Here is a 24534-nt window from a genome sequence, read left to right as displayed (position 1 = left end):
AAACCAAAAAATCCTAGCCATTTCTATAATTTCATCGGCTCTTGGGGGGAGGGGGGTGGTAAGAGTAAAAAGTCCATGAAGTTATTTCTTTGACTTTTTCCCTAAACTTACTAAGAGTTTCTATCAGCCAAGCATTTAGCTCTCTTTTGCTTAGCTTTGGAAATAGATGGCAAAGACCATCAAAAAACTACATTGGATGGCTCAAGGGAAGCCAGTAAGTTTGGGGAATTATGTGCATGTGTATGTGTGTGTAAGCAGTCACTTGTTCCAAGGGAATGGCCACTGTACATCACTTCTCCTGCAAGATTATCATCCCCCAAAGAAGTTTAAAAATTAGTAAGCCAGATTCTTTAAATAATATAGTGAGAAAGGGAAAATGATTCTTATCAATAATTATCAAAATCACAATATTAGACCAACAGCTGAAAATTTACTTCTCACATAAGGGCCTCTTCCCTTGGCTTTCATTCGCTACTCAATAATGTACACCTGCAGTATAGATGCAGTTCAAAATAATAGTTAAAGTATACTGTGTTGGCAAGCTGTTTTTATCTCCAAGTCTAATAGATGCCTCCAAGTAGACTCCACGCTTTTAAGCAATATACAGGGCAAGAACTTTTGATTTCTGCATCTCTTCAGGCCCTCATTAGCCACCTACATCCAAGATTTGCCTAGAAAATGTTAGAAAATTCACACTTGTGCCCATTCCTCAGCGTAGCTTTTAGTTCAAGTTTGCATTAGAGAACAGGGTATCTGTTCCTCTGGAAAACCTTTGGCCCCAAGTCATGAAATTCAAACTGAAGAAAAGAGCAAGTCCATGAAAACCACATGTAGAGGGAAAAAATGGTAATGGGAGAAATTAGAGCTTAACCTTGAGAGTGAGTCAAGGTGTCCTCAAACACAGAGGCTGGTGCTATTTCTTGGAGGGAAAGAAGTGTTAAGAGGAACAGCCCAAAGGACAGTTTAACTGAATGGAACCTTGGGGAAGGCAAGGTGCCTCAGCAACCCCCAAACCTGGGGGGAGGGCACTCTGGGGCTTCGGACCGTTGATGGCTCTCACATTCCAAGGAACACATGACTCCTCTTCTGTAAGTCATTACTCTCTTACGTGCTCAAGCTCAGTATCCCCAGCTGAGCCTAGTACATAGTAGGGCATCAGTCACTGTGGAAGGAAGGGAAGAAGAGAGGGAGGGAGAAAAGAAGGAAGTGAAGGAAGGACAGGCAACTGGGGAGCATAGACACAGACACAGAAAAAGCAAGAACCGGAATAAGTGGCAGTAACTGAAGATCCAGAAAATTTTGTGGAATCAATTTCTGAAAAATTCAGTGGGTTCGGCTCAATTGAGAAGAGGTCTAAAATCTAAAATGTCCCTAGTGGTTAAGACAAACAGGGCCAGACTGAGGATGGGAACAGAAAACAGTATCCCCTATTCTTTGTTCTCTGAGGACTGGGGCCAAAAATTAACACAGCCTGGCAAACAGGTATTCACTAAAAACATGTTGCATGAATGCACAGGTCATTTCTAAGGCCGTTTCCAGCTCTGATATTGTGGGATTTTACCTTTCAGGATCTCTGGTGCCAGCCAAATCCTTCTTGCCCCTGTGAGTGGCCCTGGCAAAACCGAGGAGAAAACTGGAATTGAGGAGGCAGATGTGAAAGTTTGACTTTGGAAAGCAACCTCACTATTCCAGTTTGCTTGGAGGGTTCACTGCCATTGCCAACTAAACCAACATTTTCTCTGCGAAAAACCGTTCTGCAGATTGACATCTGACGCTGTGTTGGGAGAAGAGCCAAGATTCACAATCTGCCCCCTGACTACCCTCTTGATTATAGGTCCACACCTCTGTACTCTGTTCCATATTTTTCCCACACTGGAGGCCCTACACAACCTAATTCTATAAAGAGGGCTAGCCTCAGACTATAGACATATTTTCATTCCTTATTCCTTTCTCTTCTGCTCTTAATAACAAAGGAGTTCGGCCCATGGGCCTCATCTAAGGATCAACGATTTAGGGAAACTGCTATGTATGAATGAAAAAGCATGCAGGGCAGGGGCCCTGTGGTGGGAAGTGTTATTCATCAGTTTTTGCCAACAGTTATGAATGGGTAGTCAATCACCGGAAAGAAAGAAGGGGCGAGAGGGAGGGAGGGAAGGAGGGAGGAAAAAGGGATAGGGAGAAGGAGAGAAGGAGGGAAAGATGGAAGGAGAGAGAAAGGAAAATGGAAGGGGGGAGGGTAAGAGGGAGGGGAGGAAGGGAGAAAGGGTGGGCATCTGGAGAACGTAATACACAGACACAGATGAATCAAGAACTGGAGTGAGCAGCAGACCCTGTCTCAAGTTTTGTAGAATTAGTTGCTGAAAAAGGTTAACCTACTGAACCAAAGTCTAAATAACTCAGTCTGTGTCTCAGTGCTACTATTTTCTAGCTGTGGGAACAAGTCACTTTAACCCAATGGTCAGATGGATGAATGCTTGCTTTTCCTGACAGGACTGAAGAAAGAAAGCACTTTATAAATTCACAGTCCTGTTCCTTCCTGGCGTTCTGGGCTAATTTTCAGTGGACAAGCCACTGCCTTCCTCCAAAGCCTCTAGTGCTGTCCCACTGCACTGCCTGTAGGATAAAGTCCAATCTCCATGACACGGTATTTCGGGCCCCGTTGGTGGCCCAGCTCCTCTCACACCCCCATCTGGGTGGTTCTATTCTAACACCACCAAGCAGGTTTGCAGTTCCCTGAGCCCGTGGCGCATTCCCCACATCTCTGTGCTTTTGCTCATGGTTCTGTCCTTTCTGGAACAGTCACTTTCCCACCACACCTTCCTGAAGGTGCCCGTGACCCTATGCCTCCTTGCCCCCTGCTGCTAAGCGGATGAGTGACCCTGATCCTGACCCCGCCTCTATCATTGCACTGACCACAGTCTATGACATTTTTCTGCTCATGGATTTCACTCCCCACTGGATAGTGAGGTCCTTTGGGCAGAAATGTCTTTCCTCTCTCTGGATCCCACCTTTGAGCACTCTACCTGGCACACAGTAGGCATTCAATAAATGTTTGTTAGGTGAAGAGGTGTGTGTTAATGATCACCTTCTCCCTGCACTTGAAACCCAGATTTCCTTCAGAGGATTAAAAACAAGCTTGAAACCACCCTGTTTGTCTTCCCCTCCTTCCAACCTCTTGATGGGTGCAAATTTCATGCCTTTTTCTCCTCAGACCCTCCCTCATCTCACTCTCTTCCCCTTTGTCACATGTCACTCCCATGTGCTAAGCAGCTAGTGGATAAGGCCGGAAGCCCAGCCCTAGGTAGACAGAAAGAACACATTGCTTACAATAGCATGGGTTGGGGGCTTCGGGAGGTAAACGCCTTCCTGAACTGTGCCCTTGGAGGCCCAAAGTATGTTCTGGGAGACAGTGCCGGAAGCCTGGATTTAGGAACACAGCAAGGGAACATGTTGCTCATTAATTGCATGAGCTGGGGCAACTGGAGGTAAAGGCCTTCCTGAAATGTGTCCTTGGAGACCCAAAGCGTGTGCTGGGAGACAAGGCTTTCTTGTTTAAGGGAGATCCTGGCATGCAAACATGGGGGCCACGCAGGCACTCTTGTGTTCCCCTCTGGGCCCTTCTCAATCCGCAGATGGGCGTGTGCACACAGCAGCTGGATGGCCATCTGTCAGGATTATTACAGTGCGTGGGAGGTTTGAATGAAGGACCTCAGCGTTCTCCATCCCTATATTGACAGGTCTCAATCTTTGAGTGCAGTTTGGGGAAACCACGTGATTTTTTGATTGAGACTGAGATTCAGGCCCTCTTAGCTCATCCCCCTTTCCTTCCCTCCCCATTAGGGGCCGGAAGGGCTCAAAATCCCTACAAATCCCTTCTCCAGACCCTGCCCTAGGGAAGAGAAGAGTTTTCTATTCTCCTGGGTTTTTTGAAGGTCCAGCCTATGAAAAAGAACGGTGAAAACTAGAGAAAGACAGTTACCAAAACTTAAATGCTTAGAAATACCCACCTCTAAGTCCTACCTATGAGGCAGTTTACATAAACCCTCCCTGGTTATTTAAGGCAGTGTGGGCACTGGCTGCAGTAAAAGGTTTGAGAACCATGTTTTCACTGCCTTTGGCACAAGCACCACCCTGGACCTTGGCTTAGGTAGGCAGTTAAGTGCCAGCTGTAGCACCTTCTGGTACCTTCCATGGCCCACATGCCAGTTTGAACCCTGGCAGCCGCCCAGAGCTCTCAGCTGGCCAATTGAGGCAGTTGAGGAATATGATGAGGACTGTACGGGAGTCACCCTCTCGGTACCTGGATCCTCAGGGCTCTCGGAGAGAAACTTGGGGGGCCAGGGCCAGAGGAATATTGTTCTGTGGCTATTGCTATGATTCTGCTTTTACCCCAGGGTGGTGGGTGGTTTCCACATAGTTTTTGTTGCATTTGGAGCTAGAAAAAGATGGCTGGCTCCTGGGGAAGCATTTGAGAGTAATGGAGGCCTGATGATTCAGGATGCACGAAGGCACTCCAAAATAGTAGGAGTGGCAGCATAGACACCCCCACACACACACTTTTATCCCGTTCAATGTAGGGCTCTGAGTGAAGCGTCCTGGCAGCTGAGAGAGTGGAGGGGATCCCACTAGTGGGCAGCGGTGAAGAGGCAAGCGGCGGTGAGCGCAGCAAAAGAAGGCAACCACTAGTGTGATCATTGTCCAGCCACTGGTGGGAAGGTTTCCCTGGCAATGCGGCCTCTGAGTACTTTGCCTGGCCCACCAGGGCTGTGGGCAGGCTCTGCCAGGGTAGTGATAACGGGATGCAAGGTCACTGCTTGTCACAGCCCTTCCTCACAAAGGGCACGGGCCCTGCTTGAGTCTGGGGTCCCATCTCAGATCATGCCCCATTTCTGTACTACAGCCACCCACCCCTCCCCGGACCTCACACCTTACCCAGATTACAGAATGAACCATTTTACAAAATGGACACCTCCACAGAAGCAAGAGAGCTGAACTGCAAAGCATACGAATACTGCCACTTTTCCCCGCAAGCTGGCCTGCCTCCCCACAGTCTTTCTACCTTCCAGAAGGAAGCCCGGGGCAAGTGGGCTCGTCCAGTGCCAGTCTATCTCCAAATATCGAGAAGCATTTTTAAAGAGAATCATGAAAGGCTGGAAACAGTCCCAAGGACGCACGGCAGCCAAGCCCTCCCAAATTGGAGAGGAGCCTTGCTGCAGGGCGGTTACTCAGCACGCTGAGGCTTCACCTGCTGTGCACCGCAAGCAGAATATGCAGGGAAGGGGGGGTGGAAGGAGAGGAGGAGAAGGAGCCAGGCACCTGCATTTTCTCTCTCCATGAGCCACGTGGGTGAAGAGAAAGCATCTCAGATAGGGAGGTTCGGGTTCCCAGGAGGAGGTATTCCAAGACGTCATTATAAAGGAAAGCCCAAACGCTTCCCTCTACCAGACCTTACCCCTTAGCTGCTTCCAGGAGGACCAGTCCAGGAGGACCAGTCTCGGGGAACAAGAAGGGGAGACAGAAAAAGAGGCGAAAGAGATTCCTTTGTCTTTTTCCTTACACACTCGGACCTTGCCTGGGCTTCCTTAACAAGTCATCTCATCAGTGGCAGAACGAGCCAGGTTAATTTTCTGACTTTGCCGTAGCATCATTGTGATACTTCGGCCAGCCCTTAGCCTGAGAGCTGACTCACCTTCCTCACCTGAGATGGAAGGGGAAGCTGTTTGTATGGAGGTACGAATCATTGCCAAGTACGATTATTATTGCTAGAGCTTTGCTAATTCGGGGCTCTAGCTGAGACACAGAGAAAGAGGGGAGGTCGGGAGGGGGCCCCGGCTGGCAAATGGCACCCAAATGGTTTGTTGCACATCTTCTAGCTGGGTGGGAGGGACGTTCCCCTAACTTCTGGGGGTGAGTAGTTAGGTCTGGCCTTAAGAAACTCACCCGAGTGACTGGAGGGCAATGATATGCCCCTGCCCATCTGGTAGCACTGGTGGCAGAGAGGGGACATCTGCCAGAGGTCCCAGTCCCTCTACCAGCATGTGGTTTTCGTATTTGGGACAGAAGCTTGAGAGCAGTGAAAAGTGCAAATGAGAAGATGATGATGTCTGGAGCTAAGTATGTCTCGATTTTATATCCCAGTCCTATCCGCATTGGCACACATGACCTGGGGCAAGTCACTAAAGTTGTCTAGCACCTAGGACGCCCTCCATAGCAAATAGTATTGCATTTTTGTTTTTAATAACAAAAGTAACTGACAGGGTTGAGCTTCATTAGTCTCCAATGGGTCCGAAAAACCAGCAACTGAAGGCTCTTCAGATTCTCATAGGGTTTTTTTTTAAAAAGCACTGATGTAAATATTTAATAAAATCCTTAATATTTGTGTCTGTGTGTGTGCCTGGTACATACACTTCAAGGATTTTACACACAGTTTATCCAGGTGAATTCTAACCCAGAAAATTCTAACCTCTTGGTTTTCCGTGTAAATTTTTTTAAGGGAACAACTCTTGCTTTGTTCCTAGTCAGGAAGGGCCCAGAAGCCTGGGCTTAAAGACACAGAAAGGCCTGGGGGAGTGAGGCAATGGGGGATCTCTGCCACCTGAAGCACCGCATATTGTTGTTACTTTATTCACAAAAAAGTGAATTCCTGCCCAGTTTATTTGTGGGTTCCCTGCATGTTATAACACAATAAACTCCCCACAACCCCCCCCCCCAGGGCCCCTGGAAAACAGGGTCTACTTTGTTACATTAGTAAAATGACTGGACATTCCTATCCTGTAACCTTGGAGGGAAACATTAGTGCCTTTGTCTTAAATAACAGATGGCAGCTGCAGGGGCAGAGGGTGCACCCGACGTAGCGTCTGGGCCTCCCTAACTCGGCACCAGCTAGAGACATAACAAGGTGAGGCAGAGCGTTTTCAACATGCGGCCTCGAAATCCACTGTCCAGGGCACACCGGTCGTAGTCAGGGTGGGACGGGTCCTTTTGTCGTGGGCACTTGAGCTCACCGGGCACTGGTGTCATGAAGCCTCTGCATCTGCTGGAGGAATCCCTTCTTCTTGCGGAACACAGGACTGAGAAAAATCCTGGGTGAAAAGAGCCAGGCTGTGCTGGCTGCAGGAGCACCCCCGAGGCCGCAGGCGGGAGCCCAGGATTTGGGCCCACCTCCTCCGAAATCCTTCACTCAGTTCCCTTTGGATCCTTTTCAGGGCCGAGAACGGGCTTGCTCTCAGCTGTTTCTGAGGTAATTTGTGTGATACTTCTCACCTGTCCCCCGCCTGGGCCTTGCCAAGCCCGAGGCCACCATTAGCTTCCTGACACCCCCCAGGGCCTATGACAGGGGTCTCCCCCGTCACACCTTGGAATTTGATGCCCTTGTCCTGGCCCCTCCTCCCGTCTGTCTGTCCACATAAACTGTGCCGGCCTCTCTTCTCCCGGGTCTCACCACTTCTCTCTCCTCTTCTCACTTTTCCCCAGCATGAGTAAGTTCCTGAGCCTTTTTTGTTTCTGGAAGATATTTTTGCTGATGTCCCACATCTTTTCTCCTTTACTTTTTTTCGTAATTCTCCAGGTGTCCCCCAAGGATTCAGACTTTTGATAAAATAAAAAGCCAGAGGAACACTAGGCTGTTTCTGCTCTCCACCCAGTCACAGCTTCCTCTCGCTTCAAGGGAGGGGGGGGGGGGAGAGGGAGGGAGCAGATCGTGGGGAAGAGAAAAAGGAAAATTTAAGAAAAGAGGGGAAAAAATGTATACTGCACACTGTTATCCTGTCCCAATCAAAATAGGCGTGGTTTGTGATCAATTTCTCGACACACACCCGCCTGTTTCAGCTCTAAGGCCTTCCTCCTGTCGGTGGGAAATCCGTCCCGAGCCTGGTGGGGAGAGACCCTACGGCTGGACCTGAGACTTGTGTCTTGATTCCACAGTGCGGCCAGGCCTGGGTGGGCTTGGAGGCGGGAACCTGTGCCTTGGTCTGACTGCGGGTTCTGCCACGGGAGTCCCCCCAGCCAGCACTTTGCTTGGTGAGCTTTCTTCTCTGGCCCTCGTGTTCCCCAGGGCAGAACCAGGTTAGAAAGCAGGAGCTCAGCTAGGGGTGTTCCTGAACAAAGGAAACTGCTGCCCTCCTCCCTGGCCGGGAGACTGTCCAGCCAGCGGCACTGCGTGGACAGCAGGTGTTTCCAGGATAAGAGTCGTCCACGAATCAGGGAGAAAAATAGATCTTCCTTGCTCCTCTAAGAAACAAGAGGATGTAGGCTCAAACTGAGAAGAACCTTTTAAGATAGAAAAAAAAAACAAGTTCAGGTATGCAAGAAACGGTGAAGCCCTTTATTTTCAGTCAGTGAGCATGACTCCGATGCGCAGACCCAGCCTCCCAGGCAGGTGGGAAGTTCTCCTTCAGTGGTGGGTGGGTTGGGCCGGGGTCCTGGGGCCCTGCCACCTGCCCACACTGCCCCCAGCCCTTCTGGCAGGCTGCCTTAGGTCTACTCTCCTGAAGCCCACCCTGCAGCCCGTTCTCCTCGGGGTGATGTGGGCTATGGGTGGGAGGCTGTTTGTCTCTTCGTAGATAACCTAAGCTGCATGTGTCCTGACTTGTGGGTGTGGGACAGTGAGAGGCTGCAGTCAAATGCTCTTGGTGACCAAGGCAGCGACTCCAGTCCTAAGAGGCAATTTAGCAATGCAAACTCTATACACATAGCAGTCAGTCCAGGGAGACTCTGATGGTGGTGATGCCAAAGCTTAAGAGGACTTGGACTTGACCTCCAATGGGAAATATAATGTAGCCTGTGCATAACTTCAAAATTATCTAATTCTGTATCCAAGTGCGCCTAGACTCTAGGAATCCAGTTAAGTGATATAGGCCCTATGGGCTTTGAATGTTCAGAAAGGATGTAAGACTGAATGTATATTCAAAGTTGCATCCAGACCAAATGTGGGCGAGACGCTAATTCAAGCTCACCTGAAATGTGGGCGATATGTTAATTCAAAACCTATCTGATACTCAGGCAAACACTTAACTAACAAAGAAAGTCGTTTTCTTTCATAAAAGCACCATTCCACTCCCCGCCCTGTATAAAAGGAACTTGAAAATCTTGTTGCAGGCTCGGGTTCGAGACAGAAAGCTCCCGAGTCTGGCCAGCCGTCAATAAATCATTTCTTCCTTCTCAAAATCATTTCTGAGTCCTGGCCTTTCCATACGCAAATAATTGAACCTCTCTCGACTCCTACAACAGGGGCGCTACCCAGAGGCCCCCTGTCTGTGAACCTGGCGGGAAGTCACTCTGCTTCCTGCCCAACAAGCTCCTCTATGGACCCGGCTTTTGAAGCGAAGAGTCAGGAATGTCCTTCTTTCTGTAAGAGAAGAGGAAGCGGAAAACACAGGGAGAGGGGAGAAACGCTAATATTTACTATTTATGGGGTCCCAGTTGCTTTCAGAAGGAGGTACTGATGTGGGCTAGGGTGGGAGGCTGTTCGTCTCTCCGTAGATAACCTAAGCTGTATGTGTCCTGACCTGTGGGTGTGGGACAGTGAGAGGTTGCAGTCCTGCCCTTGGTGACCACAGCAATGACTCCAGTCCCAGGAAACAATTTAGCAATGCAAACTCTATAAACTTTAGATATTCAGGGGAAAATGCAAACCAAGTGTGCTAAAAGCTTATCTAGAATGTATGAAGTCCATGCTAAAAGCTTACCTAGGATGTGGAAGACATATGCTAATTCAAGCCTATTGAGCACTGAAACAAAGAACGGTTTGGCCCTTCCTCTGTATAAAAGGACTCAAAAATCTTGTCTGGGGCTTGGGTTTGAAACAGAAAGCTCCCGAGTCCGGCAGCCTGTCAATAAATCCTTTTTTCCTTCTCAAAATCATTCCTGAATCCTGGCCTTTCTATGCGCAAATAATTGAACCTCACTTGTCTTCTACAACAGTACAATTCCCGGTTTTTTTTTTAAAGATTTATTTATTTATTTAATCCCCACCCCCCACCCCAGTTGTCTGTTCTCTGTTTCTATTTGCTGCGTCTTGTTTCTTTGTCCGCTTCTGTTGTCGTCAGTGGCACAGGAAGTGTGGGCGGCGCCATTCCTGGGCAGGCTGCACTTTCTTTCGCGCTGGGTGGCTCTCCTTATGGGTGCACTCCTTGCGCGTGGGGCTCCCCTACGCGGGGGACACCCCTGCGTGGCAGGGCACTCCTTGCGCGCATCAGCACTGCGCATGGGCCAGCTCCACACGGGTCAAGGAGGCCCGGGGTTTGAACCGCGGACCTCCCCTGTGGTAGATGGATCACCTAACTGATGTGGGCTATGGGTGGAAGGCTCTTTGTCTCTTCAGAGATAACTAAGTTGTTTGACTTGTGGGTGTAGAACGGTAAGAGGCTGCAGTCCTGCCCTTAGGGACTGGCAGCGGCTCCAGTCCCAGGAAATGTTTAACAATGCAAGGGCTATAAACTTTAAGTATTTAGGGGAAATGCAAAAACCAAATACCCTAAAGGCTTATCTAGAATGTCTGGAGTCCATGCTAAAAGCTTACCTAAGATGTGGAAGATATATGCTAATTGAAGCCTATTGAGAACTGAAACAAAGGGACCATTTGGCCTTTCCTCTCTGTATAAAAGACGTTTGAAAATCTTGTTCAGGGCTTGGGATTCAAACTGAAAGCTCCCGAGTCCGGCCGGCCGTCAATAAACCATTTTTCCTTCTCAAAATCATTCCTGAGTCCTGGCCTCTCTATACTCAAATAATTGAACTTCTCTTAAATTCCACAACATAACCACTGGGCCAAGTCTGTTTCCCACAATTCCCGTTGTAATTAGTGACTGATGAAGCTTATCTTCTCTTTATAATTTTTGGCTTAATGTTTCCGATTTATTTATCTTAGAGCATTCCTCTCTTAACTGAAAATGCGTCACCACAAAGTAATCTCAGAGGAGGTTTTATTTGAGGTACCCTCAGGACAAACAATGCATCTTCAATAATACTGAGCAGAATGGCTTTGGAGCCATTCACGTTCCTACACTCCTACACCTTCTTTAGGATGTCCCCTCTTACAGGAAGCCTGCCTTGATTGCCACAGTGTACCCTGACCCTCACAGTCCCTTAATTCCTATTGCTCTTGTGATAATTCCTTGTAATTTTGAATTTAATCACAGGCTGTCCAATTATTCTTCCTCCAACCAGACTGCAGGCTTATTACTTCCCCAGAGCATATGGCACAAGGCTATTTAACTCTAAAAAAAAGTGTTTTAAGAAGTGTGAGGTCCTTCAGAGCAAGACTGTGGTTTCGTCATCTCCAGTTGCTCTCACACATAGTAGGGCTCCTTGGATGTTTGTTCAATGAATGGATGGATGGATTGCACTGTCTTAAGTGATTACCATCCACAATTAGGCATCTCTCCTTCCTTCCACCCCCCTCCTTGAATAATAATTGAGTGGAGAAATTGCTTTGGATTCATATTTATCAAGGAAATAATGGACTAGCCCAATATCTTTCTTCTATTGTATCAATAAACCAAAGATCAGAATGTTCTTGAAGTTATAGATTGATACGCTTTATGAAATATCAAGATGTACAGCCATAAATTATGCCAGTATTTGCAATTAATGTCATTGATTGCAGAATGTTAAAGAGAATTCTCCAAGGTTCTTCATTTCAAAATGAATTTATAGTTTACTGAAGGTCCTGTAGTCATTCTTTGCTTGAGGTTTATGCAAATAATTCAAAACAGCCATTGATGGGAGGCAGTATGTAGATAATATAGATTATTATATTTGGAAAATATTTTAATGTCATTACATTCCAAGGAAAACTCCTTGTTTATCCAAAATAATTGCAAATTATGAATAATGATCTTTAAAATTCATTTAATTTATGACTTCCAAATAGGTTATTAAAGGTTATATGAGGCATTTAAAATGTTTTAGTTTTAGACTCTGTTATAATGTCTTTTAAAATTTACTGCTAAGAACAAGCCATGAAAAGAATTGTAATTGTTTGGATATTTCACAGGAAGGCAATGGATACATACTGACTTGGTGCCATTTCAAATCTGTATACCAGTGTGCACACTAGCATTTTAAAATTGCAATTTTGGGGGAGGGGTATTTCTACCACTCTCACTCCTTTGGTTGATGCAAATTCATGAATATGATGAGGGAAAACATTGCCATCCAGGTGGGTATTCTGTCTCCAGAAATCTTCAAAGACACTTTCTGCTTGCCTGGGCCATTACTGTATACCCTGGGCTCCTCATCTGCACTGTGTCCTCCCAAGCTCCCTCTCCAGCTCACTCAAATTTGGGCAGAGGAGAAGTCCTCTGCTCCCACTCTCTGCAGAGCCCGTTTGCTTAGCACCATGACTGTGGATTTGCTATTTCATCAACAAGCCTCTTTTCAGCTCCTACCACGTGCCATGGACTGTGCCAGGCCTACGAAAGGAGTGAGGAAAGGAAGCTTCCTCAAGATGCTCTCAGTCTGGGGAAGATGTACAATTACAAAACAGCGATTCTTGTTACAGGGGAGCATCAGAAGACCATCGAATCTAGTTGTGGAGGTACAGACAAGACTGATCCCCATGGCATGGTGGCCAAGAAATGGCACACACATGAGACTCCTGGGGATTCTCAGGACTATTTGGAGAGAAACCCAAGCAGCTGGACTGGAGGCCCCACAGAGCAGCTGGGGTAGGGCCAGAGGGATATAATTTATGGCTCTTGCTAGGATCCCTACCTACTTTCCAACAAAAATATTTTATCTAGGTGATTTTGAGCTTTCTTAGAAATACAGGTGCATTTGCTACCATTTTTGAAAGTTGTTTTGATGTTCACCAGCAAGTACTGGATAACCTTGCCTCTGTTCTCCCAGTGTCTAATGCTACACGATTCTAAATGCAGCACCCTTGTGAGAGAATGAGAGTGAAAAAGGGCAAATAATGTCTTAGTATTATTTTGAAAATAGTTCTGAGTTCACAGACCCCTGAAAGAATCTCAGGAACTTACAAGGGTCATTGTACCATATTTTGAGAACTGCAAACCTGGAATATGGTCTTCAAATGGTTTCTGAGCGTGCACCTGGATTAATAAATAGGAGCTCTGTGACTGATGAGTGACATTTGCCTTGGACATGGAATGAGGAGGGTTGGCACACTTTCCATGTATTCATCTCTGCAAAGTATAATCTTTTATTTCCCAAGTGCACAGACAGTCAAGCTGCATCTATAGTAATGAGATTGGTTTTTAAATAAATATTCCATTATAAATAGATCTAAATGAGAGCTGTCCTTTATTGTAGTCATCTTTAGAGGCTAGTTATTAGCAATCTGTAACTATCACTGTGATTAAAACTTGGGTGTTCTTTGTAATCAAAGAAAATGTAAATCAAACTCATTACAGACAAACTTGGTTTTAACACAAAATAATACCCAGAAGTTAGATAAACTACTTAATCCACCAGTTTTGACATGTAGATCATGAAAAAAACAAATCTGCCTTGAAGGATGCAAATGCGCTATCTATATGGGTAATTAGAATTATTTCACCAATAATTTATGGGTCCTGCGATAGTATCAGGTGCAGCGCTCAGTGCTGGGGATGGAAATGAAAGGCACAATCTCTGCCGTGAGGAGTTTACAATCTGCACAAAACAGACAGGAAGTTATAATCCACATTAGTTATAATCCACAGGTTAGTTATAATCCACATAGCAAGTGCTAAAGTCAAGGTCAGCTCGGGCTATATTGAAGGCAGCTAACCCACTCTGAGGGGACAGAGGAGTGGGGGAAATTTTCCCAGATGACCTCTTGAGCTCAGCCTTGAGGACTTGAAGGGGTCGGGTGAGAGCGGAAACGAAGAGGTGGCACGTAAGTGAGGTGGACTTTCAAAAGGGGCAGGTCTGCAGACCGGGAGATAGAAGAAGAAAGCATGCGCCATTAGGGGAGCTTGCAAATCATGCTGAATGGTGGCAGCAGAGACTGGTGGTGGCATGCGAGCTCCCACAGACTAACACTGTTGGGTTTTCTTCTGAAGGCTAAGGCGATGCCCCGGAGGATGACCAATTTGTGTTTAAAAAGATCTCTTAGCATAAAATTATGAAACCGCTCAGTCTCTGCCCGGCCCATCACCAGGGGCCACACCGGGTTAGCCTGGGTTTGCTAACCAGGCCTTGGGTTTGCTGCTGTGTAGGCCACTTGGCTTTGCTCATCCCCACGGCCAGGAATGCACCCTCAATGCCACGGCACACCTGCTTCACCAATCGGAGGGAAGAGATAGTGAGGACAAGTTGGAAAGAACACATCACCTTTCCTGGAAAACTTATCAAAGCATATATGCTGTTCAGCAGCCTGGCCTAGTGAACGGAACTCAGGTTTGGAGCTGATAAACTTGGGTTGGAAGTTTCTTTTTTCTGAGCCTCAAAATCTACATCTACAAGACATACCCTGCTTATTGTTTCATTGGGAATACTACCTGGGTGTTTGTAGACTGCCTAGCCGAGCACCTGGCACATACTAGGTGGTCAAGAGTAGCCGCCATTTTCTCCCTACTCTTTATTATAAGTCCATGGCTGGTGGACTGCACAGCAAGGGCAAAGTCAACTACAGCCCGAAATGCCGGCCCTCAAGGAGCAGTTCATCTCGTATTAGCAGACTTACAACACCTGCACTTAGCTTTTCACCCAGAACATGTGATTTATGATGCTGTCTGACCCCCAGCGATGTGCAACCAATATCAAATTAAAATAGGGAGGTGGGGAAAAAACACGCAGCGACAATTCTGGGTTATGTAAGAGTCCTCTGCCTCGGGCTCCTCCTCCTGCAGGGCAGTGAGTTTGCACACATTCTACTCGAATGCATCTAGGGGGAGAGCACACAGCCGAGGAAGGAGACTGTCCCAGACAGCCTGGGGTTCTGAGCAGAGCCCCCAACCCAGCCTCAGGATCTACACTTGGCCCCACAAGGAAAGGAAAACAGAAGAGGCATTGGATTATATCTTCCAGAAGGTCTTTGTTGCAATTTTCTCCATCATTGAAAAAACAAAAAAACATTACATCATAAAATAAAGACAGTAGCAGCACAGCTTATTGAAATGTCACAAGCAAATTTGCTTTTGTACTTTTCCTAAGAACATTATGAAATCCCCCACCCCCCAATATTTTCTGTAAAATGCCTTTTTTAAAGCACCATGAAATCCTACAGAAAAAAAAAACGGTAAAACCCCTCCACATGTGCATTTATCAATGTTGTCACTGGGTCCCCTATCTGCGACTCTGGGATTGGAAAGAGGCAGGAGGCTGACAAGTAGGCTGGTTTGCATATCACGTCTAGGTACCACTGTCGCTTCTCCCTTCAAGCTAGCATCCCGACAGCAAAGGAAACCATCACTCATTCTTACCATGTCAATGGACTAGGAGTTCTCTCGAAATTTTTTTAAAATGCAAAGAGAACTATCAGACTTTTCACTAAAGAACTAAGAACAGAAAGTAGATTCCAAATCTCCTAGGCACCTGTGAAAATGATAATCACTCAGCAAAATCAGAGACACGTCTTATTTCTCCTCAATGCCACTGTACTGATGTGCCTTTGGGACTTGCCATGGGAAGACTGAGGTGGACCCAGACTTCATGGGTTGGTGAAGTACCACACAGCTAGTTTATCATGCGAGGACAGAGTGCAGGACTTTATTTACAGCCGCGTCATTAGCTCGCGATTCCAAAGTTTCCATACGCAGATTTAGCAGCATCCAAAACTCCAAATTAAAGTGACCTTTGTTTCAGTAAGTTGTCGTTTTTCTTCTTTAAGACTCTTACTAATTAGCTCTTACACCATACCAAGCGTGTTTCCATACCCAATTGCATCTTAATAAGAGAATGAGTAACCCCTACTTGAAACATTAGCAGAATGCAGAAAGCAGACATTTGAAATGCAATACTGCCTCTTTTTTCCTTCATTTTTTTAAGACAGCCTCTGCATGTTTGTTTATTTTCTCATGCCTGTCTTGTGGTTAGGAAACCATATGCCCATTGAATGGTGCACATTCTCACCCAGTCCACTGGGTTGTCTGTCTGCCCCACTCAAACTTGGATCACATTCTCATTAAACCCCTGAAACCAAGCATAAAAATAGATGAGCAGCATCGATTTGGCCAGGAAATTATGTATCTCAGAGGGAGGCAAAGGGGTGGTTTGCTAATATCTAGCACAACTAGGACTTTCAACACAGAATGGTCCCCACAGAACCCAAAGCAGCTTTTTCCTGTGTATGTGTGCATGCGCGCATGTGTGTGATGTCCATCTGTCTAGACTACATGAATTCATAAGCAAAGGGAATTTTTAGTACAATTGACTGCAAATAGCAATAGCTTAAAATAATCTTAACACCTTGAAAAAACAACGCCCGCCTAGCATGAAGCCTGCTGGTGAGAATGCTCTCAAGAGCTGGGAGAGGAGGCTGAGAAAGCCTACACAGGGCATGATCCTCATTTGGAGACCAGTCTCCTGAGTACATTCTGGTCTCAATCACCCAGAAAATGAATTCCAGTGGGCAAGAGAGTATGCTCTCATTTTAACCTAAAGTGAGCAAGATCATTAATCAGTACTCACAAATCTAGCTAATAATTTTCTTAATAAAGTTTCGTTAACACACGGACCATGGAGTGTTTCGTCAGAGAACTAGAGAAGTCAAAGGGGCCTTGACGATGACCTTTGTCCACTTCTCCATGGGCAGATGGGCGAACGAAGACCCAGGCACCTTGGGTGTAGGCCAAGGAATTATCTACTCAGGCCACCGCCCCACTCCCACTCTGTACTCTTCCCTCAAAAGAGACAAATCCCTTAACTCACTGTTGGATTAGGACTCCAAACCACCCCTTGGCTCTGTCCAGTAAACCCCCATAACAGTTATGGAAGAAAAATCCCATTTCCATTTACCAGGCGAAGCACAAGACACTGCCCGCTGAAGATGCTGAGCACGTGCTCCTTCCTTTTGGGAAATCAAAGTGTTTATTCCGGGCTTCTGGTGGGGACGGGGAATGCAGGTTGGAAAGGGAGGGCTGGACTGAGGCATGTAAAGAAGGTACAGCAGCTTGGCCTCATCACGCATGTCCCACATGCTATCTGCCGCAATTTTTAAAAGGTAACATTCCAGCAACTTCCAAGCAACTGACCTTTCCCCAAATCCTAGATTATGCACATGGGCAGTCAACCTATTATTCCCTCTCAGCTTCCCCTTTGGAAAATATAGTTCACCAGACTCTTTGTCCACATTATTTAATGGATTGATCCCTACAGAGGGCTCTTTGATTTAAATTTATCAGGGTCTTGACCCGGTCTGTACTCAGGGAATGGGATATATATCAGATTTCCCCACTCCCAGTCAAGGGCTATTTTTGATCCCTCCATGTAATGTGTGTGATTTGACCCATTTGGGGAGGCATCGAGGTAGTACCCCAACACATGCAGTCTGTTCCGTTTAGTAAAGTAATGTAGCTTAGTGTTTTAAATTATTTTATCCCTGCTGTTTATGGAGTTCCTGCAAGGTAAGCAAGTAAAGTGCAAACGAGTGCTTTCAAAGGGCATTTTTTAACAATACAGAAAGGGTGCCAGCATTCCAAAGCCAAAACCCAAAAAGTAATTAAAAATTGTACAATAAGTGTCTGAGAGGCTAATGCATTAGGCAATGTTTTCACAAAGACTGCAAGTGTTACTGGTGGCAAGGATTTCTCCATGCCTTCTCTCCACCTCTGCATGCTTTGTCCAAGAAGACAGAAAGACATACATACATGCAAGCCCATGCACACAAACACACACAGACACACCCACACACACTCACAGGGTGCCTGACACGGACACTGCAGTGAAGTCAAAAGCACAGACTTTGGTCAGATGGGCTCTGAACGCCAGCTCCACCACCTTCTTGCTGAGTGCCACTGGCGAAGTTACTTGGCTTCCCTGAGCCTCTGGGTCCACTTCTGTAAAATGGGTTTGCAAAACTCCCCACAGCATGCTGCTGAAAGGTTTCAGTGAGCTAACACAATACCTGGCCCACCGAAGGCACTGGATAAACAATAGCCATTCCTGCTTTTCTTTCAAGAAGAGACCCTTTTGCCAGGTGTGTCTGCAGGGCTGGAATTTTAACACACTACTACTATAAAGAAGATTCCAAGGTAATAGGGGGTAGAAACCTATGAAAGATCCACCAAGAGTTTAATCAGGAAACATTGAACTTCAGAATAAGAGAAGTTCCAGTTACCTACCAATTCCTTAAGAAACATTTTGTTAGGTGGGACGGATTCCCATAGTAAGAACCGAAGTCCACGCTGCAAGTATATCGTTTCCCTTCTCTCCATTTACTCCTGTGTGGACCCAGATGTTATCGGTGAGCCATGGCTCCTGCTCCAACACAGGTATTAATCCAAACCTACTTAGGATCAAGAAGAGCCTCATCAAAACAGATTCCTATTTAGCTCCTTTCCCAACAGAATGCCAGAACTTTAATCAGAGCCTGCAGGTGTGGGGGCTGGGAAGGGAAGGGCCACCCATGCTCCAGGTAGGGGAGAGTTGTGCGTTTTGGGTCAAGAATGGGATGAGTATAATTGTCTCTAAAAGTCAGAAAGCATGTGATGGTTTCCGGAAGTCTTCACTAGCGCTGCGATCTCCTGGTAAATGCATCCCCAAAAGGTGGCACTGAGCCTGGCGGTGGGGAGCCCATACCCAGCAACCGTGAACCAGGTCCATGGCCAGACAATTATGATAGACTGGGGTATACACACGAGTGACGTGTCTACTATATAAAGCTCTCCCCAGATTCTTCCCTTTTTCCCTTTTCCCTTTTCCATCCAAAACCTATAACTAGTCATCCCCCCACTTTCCTTCACTGGCTACTGTAACCTTACGGAGCAAACATAATTATCACACTGGGTTACTGTTTGACTTGAAACAATCATCCGATTTTAGTGAATAACAGGTGTGAGACAAAGAAACAGGCAAGGAAAAGAAGGGATGCTTTCAGAATAAAGGAACGCCCCAAATAAAGAAAAATTAACTATTTTAAATACTCCTTTTAAGTATTATTTTTTAAATGGCATTAACGGCACTTAAGCTGCAAGCAATTAAAACATTTCAGTCCTATTGTACAAGGGTGGGCTAAGGGGTTGATTTTTCCTCCTGTTTGGAGATAGCAAAATTGGATCTCATAACCACGTTTACCCTAAGACACCCAAAGGGACAAAAAGCCCTGAGATGGAATGATGCCATGGCCCTCCTCGGCATGTCTCAGAAATGAAGGATGTCTACTTTTGTCAAAATTTAGGATCAGCTAGACAGAACAGCAAGCCACTGGCATCATGCAAGGCAATAGTTTGGGTATTATATTTTTCCCCTCTTATCAAAGCAAGTTATAACCAAAGTTCTACTGTAAGAGTGAACAAGGACATTTCAAAGCCAGTTTATTTTCACCATTGGCCCCACTGAGGAAAATGCATGATTTGCAGCGGTCGAGGTTGAGTTTTCACCAATGCCTGCAAGTTCATTTGACCTACCTACCCCTTCAAGAAAGACAAAATTCAGTAGGCTTCTATCATTGGTTAAGATGATAGCCACAGTGTGATATGTTTGTGATTTTTTTTTTTTTTTTGTAAAAAGGAAAGCAATTGCACCTTTTAATACGTGTGCTCTGATGTGCTTCCAGCAAATTCCAGGTGCTCTCAGGTCCCATGGACATTCATTTGGAGTTTAGAAAGACTAGGTCTGCACTGAATGGTTTGTATCAAAATTCAAGCTCGGAGCACATGCCCAAATGTCAAGTCTAACCCTAATTACAGAGGCCAGATCATGCCACCCCCCATCCCGTCCCCTTGTGGGTGTGCACATATCACTGACGGTAGGTTCCAGAAATTAGATCCATTTAAGACACCCCTTTTTCTTGCAGATGGCTGGTCTAAGGAATAGCTGCCCTTTACGAGTGCCAGGCCCGGGCGGCACTGCACGGCTGCACGGCATCAGCCACGGACACTGCCTTAGCATGTGCGGTGGAAACCTCCCACGTGTGCGAACGCCCCCTGCGTGTCCTGCAGCTGTTGTCTGAAGCGAAGTGCCTCGATTCCTTTTGGCAGAGCAAGCTTTCAGTCATTTATGGCACAGTGAAATATATCCCTCAATGCTATGTAATTTCGGACTAACGAAAAGTCTGTTTAAGGCACGTGTCTCAGTGTGAAGGTAAAAAAAAACACAACGCTTAGTCCAAAGCCACAAGGTTCAGTTTCTGTCTTCAAGTAAGGAGTTGCTCTCGCGCTCCCTGTCTTTGGTGTCGGTGGGGAGCACGCCGTTCTCCGTCTCGGAGTGCTGCTGGATACAGTCGGTCAGCATGGCTGTGCTCGAGTTGTCCGAGTTACACGTCTTGTCCGTCTCCTCCTCCTTCTTCTCTTCATCCAAGGAGTAATTCCGGAAGGTCTTGTAGATCTTCTGGATGTCCTCGGGTAAGGTCTTTTTGAGGTCCTTGTTTTTCCTCTTGGTGAGTCTGGAGGAAGACCCGAACTTGTTGATGATGTTGTCCTCCGAGGCCCCCTGCCCGTGTTTGTTCAGCTGCTCCGACCCTTTGAGACGCAGGTTGTTGGGCCGGTTGTTGATGCTCTCCTGGGACGAGGCCTTGAAGCGGCCGGCGTCCAGGGCGGCGAAGACGGAGCGCTTCTCGGGGGAGAGCATGTCAAGCGAGTGGGCCCTCTGGTCCAGGCCCAGGCGCCGGCGCTCCATGCTGCGGATGGTGGCCGCCCGCTGCAGCTTGTCGTGGATCTCGACGCTGAGCCGCCGCCGCGTCTCCCGGAACTCGGCCGTCACATTGGCCTTCCACTCGGCCGCGTGGGCCTTGATTTCACCGACCTGGACGAGAGACGGAAGAAGAGCGGCATGCTGAGAACTGCCTCGCTGCCTCGAATCGCCCACCCCACCCCCCGAGCCCTGGGTGTCCCGAGGGGAACGTTGGCTAGGGGAGGCCAGGAGGTGGAGATGGGGTGAGACAATAATCTGGCCAGACAATAATCTGGCCAGACAATAATCTGGCCTTCCAGGTGCCTGAATCGACATCCCAGTGTGGCTCAGAGAGGCACGCATGCTAGACAACCCCCAAGAGACCTGAGATTTGGAGATGGGTGGCCACTGGCATCCTGGGGAAGAGCTCAGCATTGGGAGTCAGGCAGGCTGAGGTTGCGGTTTTGTGTGGCCTCCTTCCTCCTACGGGAAGTGGAGTAACGGCTAGCTCAGGGAGTTGTCAGTGATATTGGAGATAAAGAAATGCATCTAGTGCAGCCCCAAGCACAAGGCAGGTGCCCTTCCCTGTCTCTCTAATACTTCAGTCTGGGTGGGGCAACCAATCCACCCAGTTTGCCCAGGACTATCCGGGTTTTTTAACGGAAACCTCCATGTCCTGGGAAACCCCCAGTCCTGGGCAGACTGAGACAGCTGGCCAGTCTATATCGGGGCCATGCTCTACCCCTGTGCTCTAGTGCTTGCCCTGGTTTCAGACGACCCTCCAGAACATCGGGTACCCAAATGCCCTGCTCAGGGTGCTGGAAGGGGGCGTGTTCTGCCAGAGCCCATAGAACCTATTTCCTTAGAGTGAAGCTTTGCCTGAAAATCAGCACCACCTTTCTCGGCTTTGAATCAGCAGGGCAAACAGTACATGTCCCATGCTTCCCTAAAGAGATGACTCAATCAAATCTTTGCATTTAGTCAATATTTATATTATTCCTTTTCCCTTTTTTACAGAGAATTTTCAGCAGGTCACTTAGCTATCTGGGGAATCAGACTGGAAATTGCATTAACTTGTATCTGCTAGCCAGGAAAATTAACAGTTGGACCCAGTGATAACATGGAAAATGTCTCCATTCAGCAACTGTCTTCAGGGGTCCTTTTATCTACAAATGTAGTAGTATTCTAGGAAGTAAACATTTGTCCTTAAAGAGACCACCCCTCTTTTCATTTCCTTGGTTTTTCTTAGCTCCTCTCCTTTCTTTAGCTTGTTCCTTCTCGCCTTGTCCTTCTCCCTTCTTACTTCTTCTTCCTCCTTTTCCTTCATTCTTTTAAAAAACTATCTTGCCTTCTTGTGTCTCCCTTCTCTTGCCCTGGCGTCTGTTTTTGTATAAATTTATATGAAGGAAAAAAGGTTGTGTCCGAGCATCTGGCAACACAGAAGAGATACACATGATAAGGACCACTTAAGTTCACTTCTCCATGACTGGCTACTATTTGATGACTTCAGCATCGTACTGAATCAAGAAAGATTCATGTTGCTCAAATGCAATTCTGTCCAGACCCTGAGGCCTGAAGGACAGGCCCAACTTTCCTGAGAGTTTGATGAATTTCCTAAGCCTCTGAACATATTTCCCGATAAGTGGCAATTGCACATGTCCCTCAGCCTTGTCTACCTCTGCTATATATTTTTTCCTTTTCACTTCATTTTTAAAATAAGCTATTGTTTACTACACTTTCCAGGATTCGTGGGCTGGTAGTTGAGTCACCACATTTTCTCACCTACCAAAACGGGAACCAAAAATAACTGCTATCCCATTTAACTTGACTTTTAGGTAATGGTTCAGAACAAGGAAGCCTTTTGAGCCCTCCATTTAGTAAACATTGAAGCCTACAGAATGGAGACAGGCAGTTCTCGACATGAGCTAAACTGATCTCAGGAGCATTTGTAGAATTGGGAAGGGGTCCTACCTCTTCTTTTGTCTTTTTGGATAGAACCCGTAGCCAATCTCCGATCATACTGAGGACAGCCGCAAAGTAGGCAAGGCCAACAAGGATCCAAAACCACACTAAGGGCTTATACCACTCCCGGTAATTGATTCCAGCGTTTCCCCCTGAAAACAACCAAACGTTACTTTTAACCATGATCTGGCATGCGGTCTTTGCAGAGCAAACATATTGCAGTCCATGTGGTGAAGATGTTATTCCATCATCTAACACTCAGCTTGTTAATCCTACTATATGCATGAGGCAAGAGGGATTAGAGGGCAGGAAAATTTTGCATCCCCTCCCTACGGGAACTTGACTCACGGCTTAACTTCCTTTGAGTCTTGACCACTAACCTTAATGCCCATATCAAATGTTCATGGCTAACTTGATTCACTTACTCTCAACCTGAGTATTGATGATGAATGACAATAGATCAAGCCAGGCTGTGATTTGTTTTTCCTTAAACCTCTCTAAATTTATTTTAATAAAAATCAGATGTCATTAAATCATCCTAAATGGTTTAGAATTCTTGGAACCATTTCCTCCCTAAGCACATGTGCAACTACCAAGAGATGAGTGGACATATGGAAGTAAAATTAGACATTAATGGCATTCCTGAGACTTTGATCCAAGTAATAGTGATTTCATGCTAACTGAGGGATCATGTTTACATGATGCTAATTCAAAGGGTCGATTAGACCCAGTAATTAGAATCACTGAAAGCTAGAATTGAAAGGGACCTTAGAGGCCAGCTAGCCCAATCCCTTCATTTTACAAATAGGGATTACAGTAAAAATCCATCAAACCAAATTGGCCAGTTACCTGACTGAATTGATCGGCTGTTCCACTGAAGGGACCAGTCATTTATTCCAAATAATTAGCTAATTTATTCTAACCTTCCTTCTGGTACCCTTGCAAAATAGGTTCCAAGCCCAGTTCACTCTCCTGACAGGAAGCCCCAGGAAATAACTGAGATCAGCCTTGTTCTCATTCTCACTCTGCAAGAGGATGTTGCCCAATGTAGTAGACCATTGGTCATTGCTAAGACTACAGTTATTAGCAATGCATTGGTAATTATGGTATTACATTATGACTGATTACTAGACTTTCCCACCGGGTCACGGGTATAATCACATCTTGTACCAGTAAATCCAGATTGAGCTCTCACGATATCAATCATACCTCCCAAAGGCAGCTGGGCAGAAACTGTGGCCTGTGGCTCTTCGAAGGGGCCTGCGCCCTCTTTGCAATGCAGCCCAGAGGTCTCGACAGCTACTGCCATTTTTGAAAACTCAAATTTCAAATATTGCCTAAAGGCTCTGTGGCAAGCCCTCTGCCTTTGGCCACCTTGTTTTTTGTTTGTTTTCATTTCAGGCCACTCCCTTCCACAGCTTTCTCCGGGATACTACTGAAGATCTTGCAATACAGAGTGGTTTTTGAGGTTCATTTCATTTCTGGATTAGGCCAGAGAACTATCGTTTTCTCCTTTGGACTCTCTGAGGGCAAATATTTACCTTTGCAAGTCACCACCGCCCAGCAAAAAACTGTCACTAGGCCATGCTTGCGAGCTACACAGGAAAGGCCCCTTTGAGTCTCCCTCTGTCAGTAGGTATGTGCTCCTAGTCAAGGTTGCAAAACACTGTCATGTTATTAGGCTGTCCTAAAAGGAATCAGCTACAAAATAAACCAGCAATTAATCCTGCTTGATCGATGTTTCCATTATATTATCTAGTAGAGTTGCCAGCAGGTCAAATCCCACCAGCAGCCAACTTAAAAAGATACATTAACATCCTTCCCTAGCGCTCTCAAGAGTATTACCAAAAGGTA

The 24534-nt window shown here is 46.4% G+C and overlaps 1 protein-coding gene across 3 annotated transcripts in view; it reads right to left on the bottom strand.

The window, feature by feature from the left end:
• KCNK10 (potassium two pore domain channel subfamily K member 10) overlaps window positions 1-24534 on the bottom strand; it is a 201318-nt gene that overhangs the window by 55241 nt on the left and 121543 nt on the right. For 2 of the 3 annotated variants that reach the window (XM_004476013.3, XM_004476012.3), the window contains exons 6-7: window positions 22690-22832; window positions 14964-20850 (exon numbers count right to left, since the gene is read on the bottom strand). In XM_004476013.3, coding sequence (XP_004476070.2) covers window positions 20230-20850; window positions 22690-22832 — 764 coding nt within the window. In that variant the 3' untranslated portion in view covers window positions 14964-20229. Of the gene's footprint in view, window positions 1-14963; window positions 20851-22689; window positions 22833-24534 lie in introns of those variants that run through there. The other variant, XR_011648283.1, reaches the window with a different exon arrangement.

This window comes from Dasypus novemcinctus, chromosome 3, assembly GCF_030445035.2.
Source record: "Dasypus novemcinctus isolate mDasNov1 chromosome 3, mDasNov1.1.hap2, whole genome shotgun sequence".
Classification (NCBI taxonomy): domain Eukaryota; kingdom Metazoa; phylum Chordata; class Mammalia; order Cingulata; family Dasypodidae; genus Dasypus; species Dasypus novemcinctus.
This window is presented reverse-complemented; position numbering and strand designations above follow the sequence as displayed.